General features: G+C 42.7%; 1 protein-coding gene and 1 non-coding gene across 2 annotated transcripts; both read right to left on the reverse strand.

Annotated features, from left to right (window-relative positions):
• Positions 1 to 6108: 6108 nt before the first annotated feature.
• LOC128941402 (60S ribosomal protein L37-like) lies at positions 6109 to 8173 on the reverse strand. Its single transcript, XM_054283151.1, has 4 exons — positions 8159 to 8173; positions 7828 to 7963; positions 7460 to 7544; positions 6109 to 6178 (listed from the first exon to the last, which is right to left on the reverse strand). Exons 1-4 carry the CDS (start codon positions 8171 to 8173, stop codon positions 6109 to 6111), a joined length of 306 nt encoding a protein of 101 aa, XP_054139126.1.
• LOC128941437 (small nucleolar RNA SNORD72) lies at positions 6280 to 6360 on the reverse strand. Its single transcript, XR_008483553.1, has one exon. It is a non-coding gene; the product is annotated as a small nucleolar RNA SNORD72 (small nucleolar RNA).
• Positions 8174 to 19694: the final 11521 nt, after the last annotated feature.

The following is a 19694-nucleotide window of genomic DNA, read 5'->3' on the forward strand; positions in this document are numbered from 1 at the left end:
AATGCACATCCGTGCATATGCTAATAAGCTTAATGAAGTACATGGTACCACATATATGACAATACTCAACTCTCAACTTAGATCATGCTATATGTTGCATAGGAGGAGGAAGATAATATAGGGCTAGGAGGGTAGAAATTTCACTTAGTGAGGAAGACGCAAATAGACTTTGGAGACAGTTGATGGACTCCTCTCCTCTCCTCCCAAGCAGGGACACCTTCTTGATAAGATTTTGTGTACGATTATTATTACTCAGGTTAACACAATATTATTATTCCAAATCTGTATTTCTGTTGCTTCAATATATTCCATTATTCGTGAATCTGTGATCGATCACAAGATTCTTATTGAATGCAACCAGACCTATAGGATCAGACTGGTAAACTGCACTATTTATAAATCTGTGCTCATGGAAGTTCCTACTGAACAGGACCAGACCTATAGAACTGAATAGGTTCTAATCAGAAATTAGGCCCAGCCGCACCCAGCCCCTCTGATCTCTCTGACCAGCTAGAATACAAGTGGAGTTATTTTCTGCCAAATTTCTTACTCTTAATGCAACACAGGCTGCTCAAAACAAAAATCCCATGTTACACAAAGAACATCATATAACACTTTGCAAAGCAAAGGTTTTCATTCCCACCCATAGTCAGAACACCTGCCATCCAACAGTACTATAGTTCAAAAAGCCTTTAGTGCCTTGCTGACCTGTTTTAAGATGCTCTGAGGGGTTATTCTCACTCTGAGAATAACAAGACATTTATGATTACTTCCTCTTACATTTGTTTCCCAGTATATAATCAAACAACACATTTTAGCTGCATTCCTGAGCCCTGTGAATACATAGATGTGCAATATGTACAAAATGTATTTTTAAGTTAACAGCTTTGACACCACTTACTTTCAATCTCTCAGGACCAATTAAAAGCAGAGTGAGTACAATATATTTGTTACATACTAAGAGAACAGCAGGACAAGATTTCTCTTTTTGTTTACAAACAGCCTAAGTAGATACACTCAATTATCCAAAAGTATTAACTATACTTAATTTAAAATATAAGAAAGTGCAGTCAAGGGCACTCTAATTTCAAACCCGGCTGAAAATTTCTTCAGTGATCTGCACAAGCTGATACATTTGTGGACTGCTAATCCTTCAGTACTGACAAAGCAGTATGCTACTTCTATAAATTCATTATGAAACCAAAGAAATAATAGAACAGCCTCAGAAGCTTAAAATATTAGAAGTTTTTGATGGTTTGTTGGTTGTTTGGGTTTTTTTTTTGGGGGGGGGAGGAAGAGAGGTGTGTGTGTTAAGCATTTTCTCTCTAAAGCATCTGAAATCCTCTAAAGCCTTGCAGGGATTACCATCTTTTAAATTTCCAAAAGTTTTACCTTACAATCACGTTTTTAAAGCTGAGTTTGAAAGCTAGCTGAGTGACCCAGTAACACATCATGTAGGGTGCAAGTTTATCAGGTACCAATCCATAATTCAAATGTATCTCCAAGTCATGGACTTCTGTATCATACTACCTACCATTTAATGTTTTCACCCAGCATAAAATCCTAGAATCATTTAGGTTGGAAAAGACCTTTAAGACTGAGTCACAATTAACCCAGCACTACCAAGTCCACCACAAAACCATGTCCCCAAGTGCCACATTCACATGTTTTTTGAACACTTCCAGCAATGGTGACTCCATCACTGCCCTGGGCAGCTTGTTTCAATGCCTGACCACCCTTTCAGTGAAGAAATTTTTCCTAATATCCAACCTAAACCTACCCTGATGGATCTTGAGGCCATTTTCTCTCATCCTGTCACTTGCTACCTGGGAGAAGAGCCCAATCCCCCACTCAGCTATAACTTCCTTTCAGGTAGTTGTAGAGAGCTATAAGGTCCCGCAGAGCCTCCTTCAGGCTAAACAATCCCAGTTCCCTCAACTGCTCCTCATAAGACTTGTGCTCTAGTCCTTTTACTAATTAACTCTGATCTATTTGTATGTCAACAATAACAAATCTCCAGTCCCTTCATGTCTGGCAGTATGTGTGCTCCAGACTTGGCAGTTTCTTTTTACCCAAGCAACGACCCATTGAATAGGCAATACTTTTGCAGGCCTTTCAGAGCCACAAAACAGTGAACAATGTCTCAGACTGGGAATCCCTCTTGAACTATTCCCTCCCAGAACAGCACTTAGAGCCATTATTCAATTACCATCTTTGTGATAAATTCTGACTCTACATGCTAGGACACAATGAAACTCAGTCCATAGTGCCAATATTTCATTTCCCTTGCAGGAAAGGTGAGTAACATACAACCCTCTTTTTAAATTCAGCACAGAGATGATGGCCCTTTTCAAGGTGAAGGTGCTATCAAATGAAAAGTCAGTTAAGGGATTATTTATAAATAATTGCTTCAGTGCATACCATCAAGAATTTGTATGTGTAAATACATGCATTTTCAGGAATCCCATGTGTAGTGGGTTTGCATAGCTAGGTTTTGGTAGCAGGGGGGCTACAGGGGTGGTTTCTGTGAGAAGCTGCTGGAAGCTTCTTCCATGTCCAGCAGAGCCAATGCCAGCTGGCTCCAGGATGAATGGGCATAACATATTTAAGAAGAAAAAGAAAAAAAGTTTTTGTGCAGATGTAACTGTGGCCAGAGAAGAGTGGAGTGAGAATGTGAGAGTAACAGCCCTGCAGACACCAAGGTAAGTGGAGAAGGAGGGACAGGAGGTGCTCCAGGCGTTGGAGCTGAGATTTCCTTGCAGCCCATGGTGAAGACCATGGACAAAAATTCGCCCCACAAAAAACAAAATAATATAATCATAACACAGAACAAAAATGGACAACTTACACAAAATCCACCCCTTGTCCCTTTGACACAATTACAGCAATTCCCCATGATCATTCTACTCTCTAATATTGTTCGGTACTTGTTTTGCCCATTACCTCTCTCAATTACTATCCTTATCTCAAAATCCTCATGATCTGAGTGATGGCACCAAAAAGACTGTAGTGGGTTGACCCTGGTTGGATGCCAGACATCCATCAAAACCTCTCAATCACTCCTGTTCACAGCTGGACATGGGAGAGAAAATATAACAAAGGATTCATGGGTTGAGATAAGGACAGAGAGATCACCCACCAAATACCATCACATCATGGGCAAAACAGACTCAAATTAGAGAAATTAATTTAATTTATTATTAACAAAATCAGAGCAGGATAATCAGAAATAAAATAAGACTTTAAAAGCACCTGGATATGGGTAATGGTGGTTATGACTAGTTCATCACACATGGTTCCTGCTGCTGCTCAGGGAGAGGAGTCCTTCCCCTGCTCTAATGTGGGGTGTGGGGGATGGGTCCCGGGATGGGTCCTGCCCACAGGAGACAGTTCTCCACGAACTTCTCCAGCGTCCTTTCCACAGGCAACAATCCTCCCCAAATTGCTCCCACGTGGGCCCCTCTCCACGGGGTGCAGTCCTTCGGGCACAGCCTGCTCCAGCGTGGGTCCCCCATGGGGTCACAAGTCCTATCAGGAAACCTGCTCTGGCATGAGCTACTGTCTCCATGGATCTGCAGGTCCCTGCTCCAGCACGGACCTCCCAGGGGTTCACAGCCTCCTCTCAGGCATTCACCTGCTCCAATGTGGGGCTCCTCCACCAGCTGCAGGTGGATCTCTGCATCCCCATGGACCTCCGTGGGCTGCAGGGGCACAGCTGCTTCACCACGGGCTACAGGAGAATCTCAGCTCCAGCGGCTAGAGCACATCCTGCCCCTTGTCCTGGTTTTAAAAACTCATCGGGGAAAATAAGGCCACTCGAGCCGCCCCCTTTTCTATAGCGTTGAAGTAAATACTAAGGAAGATTGAAGTCAGAGTCACAATTTACTAAAGAGGCTTGCAATAAACACAGCAATAATAACAAACGATTGTACAAAAAGAAAATGGTATAACCAACAAAGGCGATATGAAGCCTGAAGCAATATGACCAAGGGTTCTGCGGTTTAACACCCTCCCTCCCCCGCTGCCAGAAAAAAACAAAACAAAACCAAAATAAAAAAAACAACCAAACACCCCCCCCAGCCAAAGAAAACAAAAAACCAAACCAAACAAAAAACCCCAACAAACGAACCGAAAATACAATGACTAAACAAACCCCCCAGAAGCTCGGTCGTCCAAGCCGAGTCGACTCTCCCTCCGCTGAGTTCAGTTCGGCACCAGGGTCCTGCACCGCCTCTACCACCAGTCCACTGTGCTGGGGGTGTGTGTGGGTCGGTTCTGCCGCTTTGCTGCCTCTTCCCAATACCCCGCTGGACTCCTTTTTCGGCTTGGCTAGACTCAGCTGATATCGGCGCCGCCGTCTCTCCTCAGCCCTTCGTCCTGCAAAAACGTCCTGGAAGGACGGGAAAAGAGGGGAGAAACGGCAGGGCGCAGGGTGCCGGGGTCCGCAGGCTCCTTAGCTGAAGCGAGCCAGTCAAAACTTGCCACATTTGTTTCCGGCCGTGGCATTTTCCCCCTACCGGAACTACTCCCCCCAGCAGTGACGTGACTGGTATTAAATACACAGCGCTAAAAGCGTCACCCCTCCTTCTCCACTGATCCTCCTCTCTTTCTAATTGATGATATGGACCTGTAGCTCGTCTTGTTCATTTTTTTTTTTTTCACTACTGGGGCAATAACTGTAATTGTTCTTTGTGTCCCTATCTCAGCCATTATTATCCTCAAATGCAGTTTGGGTTCCTGCCTCACTCAACTACAGTCCTCTGAGAGTACTGAACTGAGGCTCAATAGGCACAGGCCAGGCCCCAGTACAGGGTGAGGAGCTGCTGGTTTTTGGTGGGGTAGGCAAGGCACACTTCTATCAGTTGATAGGTCAGTTTGTCAGGGTTGATTACCTGTTCAGGTATAAAGTGCCAGGTAATGGGAGGTGAGAACTGCCCTAGGAACCTGCCCAAATCCTTCCACCCACCCTCCCAGTCAGGAACTGGATGCCTCAGGGCAGATTTCACTATCTGCTCACCTTAAATTTGTTTTCTCTCACATCAGGATGACACCAGATTCCATGAACTCCATAGTGTACCAATGGTATTAGCTAATATCGTTAACAGCATTAAGCAGTTTACATAAGGATGAACAATGACCACGGGAGGCTGCATTATAAAAGCCTTCACAGCAATCTCAGGCAGGCAGAGGGAAGTGTATTCCCTCATTGTTCACAAAAGACAGTTCCCCCAGCATAACAAGGCCATCAGTGTAAGGGCAAAGCATAGAGCCATTGTTTGTGTTAACATGTTTCCAAACTCAGCAAAATAGAGATAAGGAGTGCAGCTGACAAACTCCATGCCCCCCATAGGAGCTTGCTACTTGATAACTACTATTTACTATAGGATGATTTATACATTTATATAAATTTAACTGCACTTGTCTCACCCCACAGGTTGTGTGCCAAAAAAGGACTGTAGTGGGTTGACCTTGGTTGGATACCAGGTGCCCACAAAGCTGCTCTATTGATCCCTTTCCCAGCTGGACAGGGGAGGGAAAATAAGATGGAAAACAACTTGTAGGTTGAGATAAGGTAGTTTACTAAAGCAAAAGCAAAAGTTTGTGCACACATGAGCAAAGAGAAAAAATGGGTTTATTCTCTACTTTCCATTGGTGAGTGATGTTCAGACACTTCCTGGGAAGCAGGGCTTCAGCACACAGAGTGGTTGCTCTGGAAGGCAAACACTGTAAAGTAATGAATACCCCCATTCTTCCTTCCTACCTTAGCTTTTATATCTGAGCTGATGTCATATCCCTTTGGGTAATTTAGGTCAGCTGGTCTCGTTATGTCCCCATCCAGGATCTTGTCCACTTCCAGCCCCTTGATGGGGGAATGTTGGAGAGACAGCACTGATGGTATGCCAGTGCTGCTCAGCAGAAGCCACAACACTGGTGTGTTATCAGAACCTTTCCAGCTCCCAATGCAAAGCACAGCACTGGGAGGGCTGCTGTGGGGAAACGAACTCCAGCTCAGCCAGACACAATATACCATGTTTCACTGAAGTAAAACATGTACAAAAGATGACATTTTCTGGATAAGACAATTTATTTTAACAAATACATGTATCTTTATGATGAACTGGAGGCTGCAACAGCTGCTCTCTTGGGCTTTGGCGTGGCTCCCTCACGGAATCCATTCCTACAAGTAGAAATATGGTCATCATTTTTTGAAAGGTTGACTTTTGCTCCAAGTTATGTTCCAAGAAGCAATGTTTCAGATCAGGTTCACCAGCTTTTTTCAGCTTCTCTCAGTAATGCACTGAAATCACTATGGAGTTCATATGTTCAGTGGTTTTTCTTAAGAAACATAATTCACAAACTGTTTGGAATAAGCAATATGGTTTTCTCTCTCTTCTGCTGAAGTAAATGACTTCTTCAAACAGGAAGATTTCATTAACTGAGTAAACATTGCAAGACTGAATTCGATACAGCACATCCACTGAAGGCATGCCTAACTTTATGTTCCTACTAAGCAGCTCGGCAAAAGATTTCGCATTTGTTAGCACTGAAGTGCAAGTCAATTTCTTACAGAAACTGACCCCAAGCTTACTTTTGGAGATGACATTTCTACTTCAGCAACACTTGGTAGAAATCAGGCTGCAGTTGCACATTGTAAGGTGTTTTCTGGATGCTTCTGGGTAAGACTATGCTTACTGAAAAAACACAGATGAATGGATCCCTCAAATACACCTAGGTCCAGGACTTAAAAGACTTACTTTTCACTATTAAATCTAATCTACATTTTTAGGAAAAGACTTTTGAATTGCTTGGGTTTTTTCATCCATCTTTCTGGTGTATCAGGCCAAAAGTTACAGAGCTGTGCTTTAGTACATGGAGGTCATATAAAATGAAATTCTTAGCAAGTTTAACAGTACAGTACCTTTTAAGTACAACTCAAAGCTTTATAACAGATTTTAGAAACCTGTAACTCAGAATCAGATGCTACTTACTAATTGTACTCCAAATTAAAGAGCAACCACTGAAGTATTTAAATGCTTTTCTTGTGGGCAAGAAGGGATTGGGATGCGTTTCAAGAATTGTTTCTTAGAAAAATCCAACTTCAGTGCAACCATCAATTTGAGACTCCCAAAAAGAGGTAATGCTACACAAAGTATGCCTTTTCAAATGTGAGTTGTGAGTGTTTTATTACAATACCCTCTGTGTTCTGTACTATCTACAATTAACAGAAACATCAGAGTTTGCTATACAGCCTATACTTTAACAATGAACGAGCTTTTTATAATTGGCAGTATATTCTTTTGCAGATATGACATCATTTATTTTCACAATATATTTTAAAAGAAACACCATACCTCATCAAGCATACTAAATAAGTGTTAACTTGGAATGATGAATTTCATAATTCAGTGAAATCCATTGAAGATGTCAGATTACACTAGTTTGTAATAAAATGTTGTACCTGAATCGACGGTAGACCCTTTTCAGGTGCCTCATGCGACCAGTACCAGTGGTGTTGCGTCTTTTAGCCTTTGCACTCCAGTTATCTAGAACACAGAAATTACTGTTATTCATCTACACCAAATAATTAGTTGCATGGTACATTTGAATAGCACAACTATTCAATTTCACAGAAGAAAAAAAATTATAAATTAAGTAAATTATTATTCAGTAATACTGTATGTTAGCTGAAAAACAGTTAAATCAGTATTAATTTCAAAAAATTTCCTACCACTGTAAGATGATACAGTATTCTTTCTTGGTTAGAAAAAAGCTAGATTATTGAAGACGACAAAAAACCACAAGTTTTCAAACTCAACTCTTACTTACAATTTCTCTTACGCTTAGCAGGGTAACCACATTTCCCACAGGTAGATTTCTGCAGATGGTACGCCTTGGACCCACACCGACGACACAAGGTGTGTGTCTTATTTCTTCGCTTACCAAATGATGATGTACCCTTTGTCTGAGAAATATTTCAAGACATTGCACATTGTAAATATCACTATCACTCAAAAGTCATGTAACTCAAAACACAGGCTTCTCTAAAAAACTCTCAAATTCACCAAGTTCAGTAAACATGTCAGAGGCACACTGATCTCTGAAACACTGACTCAGTTTCTTTTAAGGTATCCTCCATTTCAAGAAACCAGTTTCTTACACTTCTCTTTGCCATTCCTATCCCCCTGCCCAGTGCTGAAATAAAATGAAGCCACCGAGTGGTTATCTCCAACTCCTTTCTCATCTCCCTCAAATTTATCGGTGATGAACAGTAAACTGCTTTTTCCTGAAGAAATGTATTTATTTTCATAGATTAACCGTACACTCACAAGAGGCTTTGGCAATCAAACTCCCTCTTACTACGTTCTCTGAAAGGCTTCCTCATCACTGGGAAGAGCGCTGTCCCGGCCAGGCCCGGAGCAAGCACGGAGGGGACCCCGAAGGAGATCCCGTGGTAGCACAGCCCTATACCCCATCGCTGCCTCTTCGCCCAGGACGCGATGTCCCACGCCCCCACACAGGCCAGGAACGGGGCCTTCAGGCTCAGGTCCCAGCCTCGTCTCCCCGCAGCGCAGCCCCACCGCCGAGCCCGGCCACAGCACGGCGCAGGGCCGCCCCACGCCCCAGACGGGGCCCACGGCCTCACAGAGCCCGGCACGGCGGCGGATGATGACAGATATCGCCGCACCCAGGTCCCTGCACTCACCATCTTCTCCGGGGGTTAGCACCAAAGAGACTATGCCCCGCCCCGCTTCCGCTATAGTCCGGCAAGCGCTTCCGGAGACGTGCTTGGGACTGTTTGGTTGGGCATGGCGGAGGCATCCCGTTCGGTGGCCCGGCTGGATAGGCCCGGCCCGGCTCGGCAGAAAGTGAGTGCTCTCCTTGTCTTAGCTGCATCTCAAATTGTACTCAGGGGTCCCCCCCATGTGATGTCCCCTTCCCGCCGGGCCCGGACTACTGGGATAGGCAGGGTCCCTGGAAGCTGTGGTGTCGTGAGCGAGACCCTCGGGGGCCAGACCCCAAAGGTTCCTCGGTGACATCACACAAAACCTGGTGCTTATTAGGGCGACACAATGTGTCCTAGGCCATGGTGCAACTGGTCCTGGAAATTATTAAGGGGTATTTATGTGTAAATTTAACACACCTAGTTTGCCTTATTAGGACATAATTTTTAACTCTAATGCATCCTCCCTGCAATAGTACCCATGCTGCTATTTACAGGTGCCTACAGCTCCACTTCAGGCTGCAGAATCAAGTCCTGGCCTTATTTCTACGTCAAGTGAAACCTATTTTCATGACTGAAATGAAAATTTCCCCTTCAGGGACAGGATATTTGTGGCTGTTATACATACTTTCAAAGTGAACTGCTATAAAAAATAGGCACGCTGTGCTTGTGAGTGTACCTCCCAAGCCCCACACACGCAAGGTGACAGTCTGCCTAAAGCATTGCAATGGACATCATTAATGTAAAATTGTTTTTTATTCAGATGCACCACTTAGATTCTTACATGCCAGCCGTTGTGGTTTAACCCCAGCCAGCAACCAAATCTCGCACAGCTGCTTGCTCACTCCCTCATCGGTGGGATGGGAGTGAAAATCGGAAGGTTAAAAACTAGAAAACTCATGGGTTGAGATAAAGACAGTTTATTAGGGAAAGTGTGAAAAACACATTCATTCTCCTGTGAAAATTTACACAGTTTAATAAAGGACAATAGGAGACAAAGACAGTAAAGCAAAGATTGGCACTCAGCCAAGAGCACACCTTCACCTTCAGGGATACCCCTTAAATACCTTTTCTATTACATCAGCCTGTTGCATATTCATAGACCCTTATGCATATCCATAAGCTAGTTTACATATTCCAGGAACTATTTTACATGGCCCCTCCTCGGGTCCACCTTTTCAGAGCATGTGTGTTTCTTGGCTGTGGTTTTGGCTCCTTCTCCTTATCACTTCCAGTTTGGGCTTTGGTCCATAATTTCTTCAGACAGCAGATGCTGATAGCTGGCATATCAATAGCAGGGTCCTCATTACATGTTCAGTGGATGTTATCCCGACCAAACAGACAGTTCACTCCTAACTATATCAGCTACCCCTACTACTATATCTAAGTATTTTGTTAATAGCAGAAATAAAAGCAAAGTTATTTTAACATTATACATATAACATTCATCCTAATATTTGCGAAAAGCCAACAACATAATATGTACTTATAACAATCTATCCTCTTCCCTTTTTACAAATCATTTGGCTTGAACAGTATTTCTTGTTTTCCATCCTCCATTATTTGCTTATTTTTTCATAAATCATTTTTGCTTCCTCCAAGAGGTCTTCCATATTTTGTTTCTTTAGCACCATAATCTTTTGTGTAGTCCCAGATGTAGTCAATTTGGGGTCTATAGGCATTGTTACCACTTGCATGCCCCAGACTACACTGGAGATGAGCTGAATAAAGCAGGGGATCAAGCAGGGAAGAAATATCAAACCAGCTGTAGCACATAAAAGGAAGAAGCCTAGTTTCTTCCACCATTCTATTGCCAATACGTTATGCCACCAGCTAGTTTTTAGCATTGATTCCCATTTTTGAACTAGTACATGGGCGATTTTTCTGATATCATTGGCTATATCCAGGACGGCATCTCCGTTATCATCTATTTTCAAACAACAATCTGATGTATTAAATTTTCCACAAACACCCCCTTCTTCAGCTAATAGTCTAAGGCCAACCTATTCTGATAAACAGCAGCTCTTGTTTGGCTTTGTTGCCTTGATATTAATTCCATTGCCCAACCAGTTCTGTTAGTTATCTTCACAACTGCTTGGAGTCTTATAATACAATTCAACATATAAATTGGGGTCCAATATCCCCAACTCCCATCTGGTGCCCAGGTGGCTGGCCCATATGTTTCCACTATGTGTTCTTGGGGCCACTCCTCATCTCCCCATTTTTGGGATCCCCCAATCAAGTCCCTTTTATTTCTTTTTAGGTCCTCATAAACTGGTATTCCTAATTAATCTCCATTTGGTCCTGGTAGAAGAAAAAATCCTGGCTGTATAATTCCCAAAGCGCAACTCCCTCTCCAACTAGAGGGGAGTCTTGGGTATGCTTTCTTTCCACATATCCAAAATAAGCCATCTGGTGCCTTCCAATAATAATTTTTCTGTTGATTTATATTCTCCCAAAATTTGGATATTTCTGGGATCCCAGAATAAGGATTTTTGCCTGTATAATTTCATTGAAAAAGTCCAATTTTGTTTTTATATTTACAATTCCTCTTTTTCATTTCTCCTCGAGTCCAATACTGAGTTGGTTCCTTTGGGATCCACCATGTAAAAGTTCCATTGCTAACTTTATATCTCTTACAGGGAGTATTTCCTACTTCATTATGAACATTTTTCCCAGTGTGTCAGAGACATTCCTCTCCTATCACTGTTGAGCTGAAAATCCACCCTTCAAGTCGGTTTTCCCCCCTTGTATTTGCCTGGTTCCACTTAAGGAGTTCAACTGAGCCTAAGCTACTGCCTTTCCATGGCCATTCTTCTGACATCAAAGCTCCCCCACAAACCCAGCAGTAGGTTATGTTAAGTTCCTTACTTATTCTTTCCCCTAATTCCACAAACAGATTTTTCCCCAGCCTTGAGATATCTATTTCCTTTTCTAATTGCTGTTCAAGTTTTGTATATAAATCTTGAAGTGAAATTGGCACAGATTTTGATTGCTGTACTGGTTTTGCCTTTCTGCTTACCAGTTGTTCTTTAATCAAATCTTGGACCTTACTCCCACTAGCAAAAGTGAAACAAACCCATCTCTTTCCTTTAGGACATTTACTTCCCAACCTGTTACCACTTGTTCCTAAATTCTCCACAATCCACTACTTTTTCTCATTTTGTATACAATTGCCTAATTTGGATGGGTTATAATAGTGACTGTTGATATGGGTGTGTGTAATAAAAAAGGAACCTTGGTGTCTTTCCATATACAGTTTTCGGTAACATCTGTGACATGACTTTGCCGGTATCCTGAAAGGGAAAAGAAAAGATGAGTGACAGAAAAAGGAATAATAGAGGTCTGGTATGGCTTATCCTCCCACCTCCCATGCCTATGTGGCTTCTACCCATAGCAGGTGTATATGATCTTCTCGGTGGTGAGTACAGCGGCCAATCCAGTCTTGCCCTCTTTTTCCTTGTCACTTCCTTTTTGCTAATTTCCAGGCAAATAGTTTTTGACATTCCTTAACTGTAGTTTACCACTGTTCTTCAGGTATTTCCTATTCAACAGGCACTAATAATTCCCATCCACAAAACAAATTTATTATTTCAGTTGTTTTGAGTTCTACCTGGATAGACAATAGATTTGGCACTCGACACTTCCTGCAAGGAGAGCATCAGTTGTGTGAACTACAATACCAATTTTTCCCATAATTCAAACATTTACATTTAACCCAGCTAGCATGTCCGGTATTTGGATGAATCAAACAGGGTATACGATATGGCACTGATGGAAGTTGTAATTCCTCCTCTTCTTAGTATAAGTCAAAGGCTAAGGTCAAAATACAAGAACTCTCTGTCCAAAACAGTCCTGTTTGAAATGGAAGTATTCCTCCCCAAGGAGTGTACTGGAGGTGTGTCAGGAGTTATCCAGGTGGTACTTAAAACCACTGATATATGCTTGGCCTTATTTCCCAATTAAGTGTAATTCTTCGTACCTTCCTTGATTCATTTGGGTCCTCCCAGTTCATTACCACCTGGTCCCCACTTGAGAGTCAATTTGGTATCACCCGATTTAGATGTTATTGTCCATTCCTTAGGTTCTTCCACAGGTCCTTTGATTCTGCTGGCATGGATCCACCCTCGTTCCCTGGTCCGGATCGCTGCCTCAGTCGTCAGTAGTACCTGAAAAGGACCTTCCCATTGTGGAGTTAAAGATTACTCTTTCCATGTTTTCACTAGTACCCATTCCCCTGGATGAATATTATGGATTTTAAATTCTAAAGGTGTAGTTTGAGGGATTATCCCTTTCAACCGCAAATTTTCAGGAGTTTTTGCAGTTGTGGTTACATATTTTCTAACACTCATTTCCCCTACTTCATAAGTAGCAGTTTCATGTTGGGTGGTCAGAAAGGGTAATCTGAACATCATCTCATAGGGTGACACTCCCAAGTCTGACCTGGGTTGTGTTCAGACCCTCAATAGAGCCAAAGGTAGGCATTTTACCCATGACATTTGGGTTTCAATCATTAATTTTGTTAAAGTTATCTTTAAAGTCTGGTTCATCCTCTCTACCCAGCCCAAACTCTGTAGATGCCATGGGATATGTAATTCCCATTTTATTCCCAAAGCTTGAGTTATTTACTGTAAGACTTTTGATGTAAAATGTGTTCTTCTATCTGAGTCTATCCTATTAACCATTCCATACCTGGGAATAATTTGTTCCAAAAGGGTTTTACATACTACATTGGCTGTGGTTCTGACAGTAGGAATAGCTTCCACCCAATTATTTAGATGGTCTATTATTGCTAATAAAAATGTCCATCTCTGCACTTTGAGGAAGTTCAGTAAAGTCCACTTGGATACTTTGAAATGATCGAAGAGCTAACTCATGGCCTCTAAATGTTGTTTTCCTCATTACCTTTTGTGGGAACCCAGGGCACAGGGAACATTTCTCTGTCTGCTCTGAGGGGTTCTGAACCTCAGAGAAACACTGCCTTTAACCTTTGCCCATGAAGAGGACTTCCAAGACTTCGAGATAGGCTAGAATCTACCAAAGTGTGAAATAGATTATAGAGAGTAGTATAGTATGTTGTCACTTGGGTGAGAAATTTAGGTTTTGGGATTTTTAGTATGGTGTAGATAGGAAGCAAGATGGAAGAAATTTGGTGTAGTCCCTGTCTTCTTCTTCATCTACTCCATTTTCTGCAGTGTTGGTGGCACAGTGTGATTGGTCAAGGAAAGCAGAGTGCAGAGCTTCTGCGGACAGTCAAGGGATGAGTTATTGGAAGATAAGTAGAAATAATGTACATTTTAAGAGTTAATTGGATGAAGCAACTTTAAAAGACTTTGAAACTGTACATTTCGGGGCCATTTTGCGGTGCTTTTCCAGCACACTGAGCCTGGTGTGGACAGCGTGCAAAACTTTATATCAGATAACAATAAACAAGAAGCTGAAGACCGAAAAAGTCCCGTGCGTCTCCTTTTTCCTGGCACAGAACTGCTACAGGAGGGTTTCCCCCATCCAGGGAGCCCTAGAAGGGCCCAACGTAAAACAAACATCAATAACTGGTGCCCCAACAACCTTTTTATTTACCTTTTGACAAATTATGCACCTTTCAGTTACTTGTTTTGCCAATTCAAAAATCCCAATACACCCATAATTCCTTAGAAAGTAATCACACAGAGCTTGAGTACCCCAATGAGTTTTTTGATGCATGTCTTCTAATATTTTCCTAGTAAGTGGCTTATTAAGTAATTGTCTCCCATCAGGGAGTTTCCATTTCCCTAACTGATCTTTCTCTCCCCCTATCCTACTTAGTTCCCCCTCTTCCACCTCACTAAACTTTGGAACTTTCAATTCTTCGTTATCTGGAGTCAAAATTACTATAACCCTTTTGGTCCCATTTTCTGCTGCATCTCTAGCTATTGGAATAATTATCAATATAGCTGGACGGGATCTGCCTGGGCTTGTCTGGCCTTTGCTGGTTGACCAAAAGGCAGCAGCTCTGGTGGTTTCACCTCAGGGACACCTTTGGCTAGCTGGATGTTGCAGCTGGGCGCTTGGAGGCAAGTCCAGACATGCAGGAGTTCAGTTTTACCTTGGCGGAGAAGCTTTAAGGCAAGGATGAAGGAAAGGAGTCGGTTCTGCTGGAGGGTTTTCAATCCAGAGCTTTATTCCTGGCCCACAGGCCTCTGAATGCAATAACAGCTCCAACAGAACCACCCGAATCGCGTGGTTGCTGTTCCTTTTAACCCTGGGGAGAGGAGGAGGGAAGGGGTAGGCATCCCACCAACCAGGTAGAGGGGGAAGTCTCAGGGGACAAATGACACCTGGATGGTCCAATGTCCTCCAGGGGTGTAAGGCATCTTTTGAACTCTGCCAATCACTCTACGCCCTTCTGGAATGCCAGGACTGACAGACAGCACTCAGTAGGGGGCAAAGGAGGGGGAGGGAGAGGTGGCTGACAAACGTGGGGAAGGACCGGGATAACTGAGGCAAGTTATGATATCACACCGCAACATCTAGCCTCCTGATCTACCAAATTATTTCCTCCTATTTCTAAAGTTATTCACCTTTGGTGTCCTTTAACATGTACTTCAGCTATTTCTTCAGGCAATTTTAATGCCTCTAAAACCTCCAAAATGAGTCCTTCATGTATCAGTCCCTTTCCTTTTGAGTTTAGTAATCCCCTTTCTTCCCAAATTGTTCCAAAGGTGTGTACTACCCCAAAAGCATACTTTGAATCAGTATATATGGTTCCTCTCTTGTGTGCCAAATATTCCAGTGCTCTTTTTAGAGCATATAATTCACAAGACTGAGCCAACCAATTTGAAAGTAATTTTACTTTTTCAGTGGTCTGCATCATTTGCCCATCAACCAATGCATATGCTGACATTCTTTTTCCTTGTATGCATCTGGGTGAACTATCAATATATATTCTTTCCCCTTCTGGGAGGGCTTGCTCAGCTAGATCTTCTCAAACTTTAGTTTGGTTTTGTATAATTTCTAAACAATTGTGTGTTAAATTACTTTTTGGTTCGCCATATAAATATTGTGCTGGATTCAAACTTTTGTTTACTTCTAGTGCTAAGTCATCACTGTTTATCAAAATAGCTTCATATTTTAATATCCTAGAATCTGTTAACCATTTTTCAGCTTTTTGATTTAACACATTTCGGGCTGCATGAGATGTACACACAATTAGTTTACTTCCAAAAGTAAGTTTACGGCTTTCCTCCACCAAAATAGCAGCAGCTGCTATAGCCTGAATACAAACTGGCCAGCCATGGCTCACTGGATCCAACAATTTTGATAAATATGCTATTGATCTTTTTATTCCCATCCATTCTTGGACTAAAACTCCATGAGCTACTCCACCTTCCACATTCACATACAGATGAAAGGGCTTTTCTAATGAAGGTAAGCTCAGAGCTGGTACCAAGGCTAGTTTCAACTTCAATTCTTCTAATTTATTGTTATCTTCCCTTCTCCAATTTATATAATTTCCCTCTGTCAATTTTTCATATAAAAATTTTACTCCCTGTGTATACCCTTCTATCCATAATCTACAATAGTCCAATAATCCAAGCAGCCTTCTGACTTCCTTCTTTGTAGAGGGAGGGGGAAGAGATAAAATCCCTGCAACCCTCTCAGGATTCAGCTTTTGGCTACCTTTGGTTATTAAGTGGCCGAGATATTTTACTTCTGGTTCCACAAATTGTAGCTTCCCTTTTGATACTCTTAATCCTTTTTCCCCAAGAAAACGAAAAAGTTTTATAGTAGCCTCCCTTATGTCAACTTCCTCTTCTCCTGATAGTAAAAGATCATCCACATATTGGGTAATTTGTATTCCAGGAGGAGTGGAGAAAGTTTGTGATATTTCTTCTAAAGCTTGTCCAAATAGGTTTGGAGATCCTGTAAATCCCTGTGGTAACTTTGTCCATCTTAGTTGCTGTTTTCTCCCAGTACTTGGATCCTCCCATTCAAAGGCAAAAATATTTTGGCTTTCCCCTGCTAATGGGCAAGCCCAAAAAACATCTTTAAGATCTACCACACTAAACCACTGATGCTGGGGTGGGACTTTACTTAAAAGAGTATAGGGATTGGGTAGCACTGGGTAATGGGTCTCGGTTCTCTTGTTAACTTCCCTTAAGTCTTGTACTAATCTAGAACTCCAATCAGTTTTTTTTACTGGGAGAATATAAGTATTATGAGGAGACACACAAGGTTCCAATGTCCCATCCTTTATCAATCCTTCTATTACCGGCTTTAAGCCTTCTCTTCCTTCTATGGATATAGGGTACTGATGAACACGTATGGGACATTCTTCTCTCTCAGTCATGACCCTTATGGGATCAATATTCAGTCCCCCCCTATTTTTTTCCCCAGCCCAAACCTCTTTGTTTATCTTTTCCTCATCTTCTTGGCCCAGCTTTAACACTTTAACTGTCGTCTTTCCTTCTTCTGGTATGACCCCAATTCCTAGTTGCACCTGTAAGTCTCTCCCCAATAAGTTGCTGCCTGCTCCAGGAACTAATAAGATATCTCTTGTAAATAGCTGTTTTCTCCGGAGTGTTCGGGTCCAATCCAACTAGCTCTGGACCCTGGCCCCTTGCAGCCTTTACAAGGACAGAAGTAAAAGACTGGAGGTGCTCTTTTCCTCTCGGGACCAACAATCCCACAGCTTTATTGTGGAATTACTCCAGGGGATCCTAGATGGGAAGGAGGTGGTGTCCCAGGAGAGAAAAAGAGAGCCTGGGGGTCTCCTCTCAGGAGATTTAAGCTCAGGGAAAGGGGGGTGGTAGAAGGGGACCACAGCCAAGTGAGGAGGGGGCGAGCGGAGGAGTAAACCTGGGACAAACCACTACCGCCGGGGCTTAGGGGAGGAAGACCATGTGATAAGAGAGGATACAAACATACTATTCAGTGCAATAATACAAAACCCAGTGCAAAACAACTAAATAAACTATTTAGTGCAATACAGCAATCTCTCATCCTTATTCTGGTTTCCCCTTCAATTACTACATTTTTAATAACAGGGACTTTAAATGCCTCTCCTTTTGCTCCTGTTACCTTCACAGTGTCATTAATGACATCACATCCCTTAGGGATATTTGCCACACAAGTTCTCTCTGCCCTAGTATCAACTATAAATTCTAATTCCTCCTATTGAGGGCCTACTTTTAAAGTTATCAAAGGCTCTAGATGGTACTTGTCCCCCAGAAAATAGAGCCCATGACCTCCCTATTCCTCTTCTGGTTGTATCTCTTAGAAAATTTTCAGATCCTTTCTTAGGTGAGGGCATTCCCTCTTATAGTGCCCTTCTTCCCCACAATAATAGCAGGCAGTTCTAGATTGCTCCTGGAATTTTGATTGTGCCAGGATTCCATTTCTTCCCTTCTCCCTTTCGCTAAAACCCAAGTGTTTGGGGGTGGTACTTGGGGGATTTATATTCCTCTGGAAATTGCTTTGTCGCATTGTGGCTATCATAATCTTTGCATCCACTTTGGCTTTTTCTTCATCTCTCTGGACATAAACCCTCTACGCTTTTTTTAATAGATCATTTAGTGACTTATCATGCCAATCCTCCATCTTTTCCAGCTTTTTTCTAACATCCAGCCAGGCATGAGAGACAAAATTAACTCACAATAGAGCTTGCCCTGCTATAGTTTCAGGGTCTATTCCAGAGTACTGTTTCATATTCTTTCAGAGCCTTTCCAACCACTCAGTTGGGGTCTCTTCTTTTCCCTGTTGTCCCTCAAAGGCCCTTTTAACATTTTGCCTTCAGAGTGCTACCTCTTTTATTCCTCGGATTATCAGATTATGATAATCATTCATATGTACTCACCCAGCCTCTTCATTTTGGTTCCAGTTAGGACGGGCTATTGGCATTTTCTGGTTCTCTGGTGAAGCAAAGTGAAAATTTTCCAGGATAGAAATCCATTTTAATTTAGGTGAAATGTACATTTTTGAGTTGAGTCTGTGGTTAGAAATCGTAGTTATTTAGCCAGACTGCAAGGCCTAAGCTCAGTGAAATTACTTCAGCGAAGGACAGAGATAAAGGGGAGGAGACAGAAGATGATAGAGAGAGACAGGGACTGCTGTAAGGGCAAGTCAGCCTGACCTCGGAATTCTTTCTGATAAAAAGGAACTAGTGGTAAAAGTCACACAAAACCCATAAAAATGAATATGTATGAACCTATTGTGAAACTGTATGCATATGTATTTGAGAGAGAGATAAAAGGAGATCTGAAGTTTTCAGAAGTACGCATGCCTTTTTTGAGGAGAGCAATCTCCGCATGCGTCCAGCGCTGTAATAAACATACCAAGCTTTACAACTTTTACAAAGTTGTGAGGTTCCTTCTTTTCTCCGCAAAACTTTATGGCGAGCCAAGCCAGGAGTTCTCTGTCCCCGCAGGGGCAGGGGGGATAGATGGACCTCCAAGGCGCGCCCTAGGATTTTTTTCCCGGTGGGGCTCCGCTGGTCTCGACTTGCCTCCTACGAGGACAGACAAGGACCTGCTGACTGCGGAGGAAGATCTGGTATGTACTTAGGGGCCCCCGGGGGGGGGGGGGGGGAAAGAGAGCTAGGAAGTAAATCACTCAGAGACGTCTGGGTACAGCTGATGTAGCAGCTGCAGTAGAGACGGGAGTTCATTGCCTGATAGAGTGGCCCCAAGCGACCCTGGGGGTGGATCGAATGAATTTCTATATGCGTGTGTGTGTCAAACACTGTGTCGCTGTATGGTTAATGCATTGTGTGGTCAGTGCACTGTGTTTGTAATCGTGCAAGTGTATAAGTGTATGGTGTATAAAAGAGAGTAGATCTACAGGGCTCTACAGTGCGGAGGGGGGGGGGGGGGGGGAGGGGTGAGTACTTCCCGTGCTTGAAGCAGCCGAGTGAGGCCTGAGGCTGCAGCAGGCTATGGGGGCAGAGAGAGAAGTACCCCGCAGAGAAGCAGAACATCAGTGACGGTATTTATTG

The sequence above is a fragment of the Melozone crissalis genome, unplaced genomic scaffold (assembly GCF_028551555.1).
Source record: "Melozone crissalis strain CALT ecotype California unplaced genomic scaffold, PUWL_Pcris_2 ptg000035l_1, whole genome shotgun sequence".
NCBI lineage: Eukaryota > Metazoa > Chordata > Aves > Passeriformes > Passerellidae > Melozone > Melozone crissalis.

Coding starts and splice junctions, on each gene's coding strand:
- LOC128941402 (XM_054283151.1), bottom strand. Junction 7,545..7,827: donor TGCTAAGCGTAAGAGAAATT/GTAAGTAAGAGT, acceptor TCTGTGTTCTAG/ATAACTGGAGTGCAAAGGCT. Junction 6,179..7,459: donor AGGGTCTACCGTCGATTCAG/GTACAACATTTT, acceptor TTCTACTTGTAG/GAATGGATTCCGTGAGGGAG.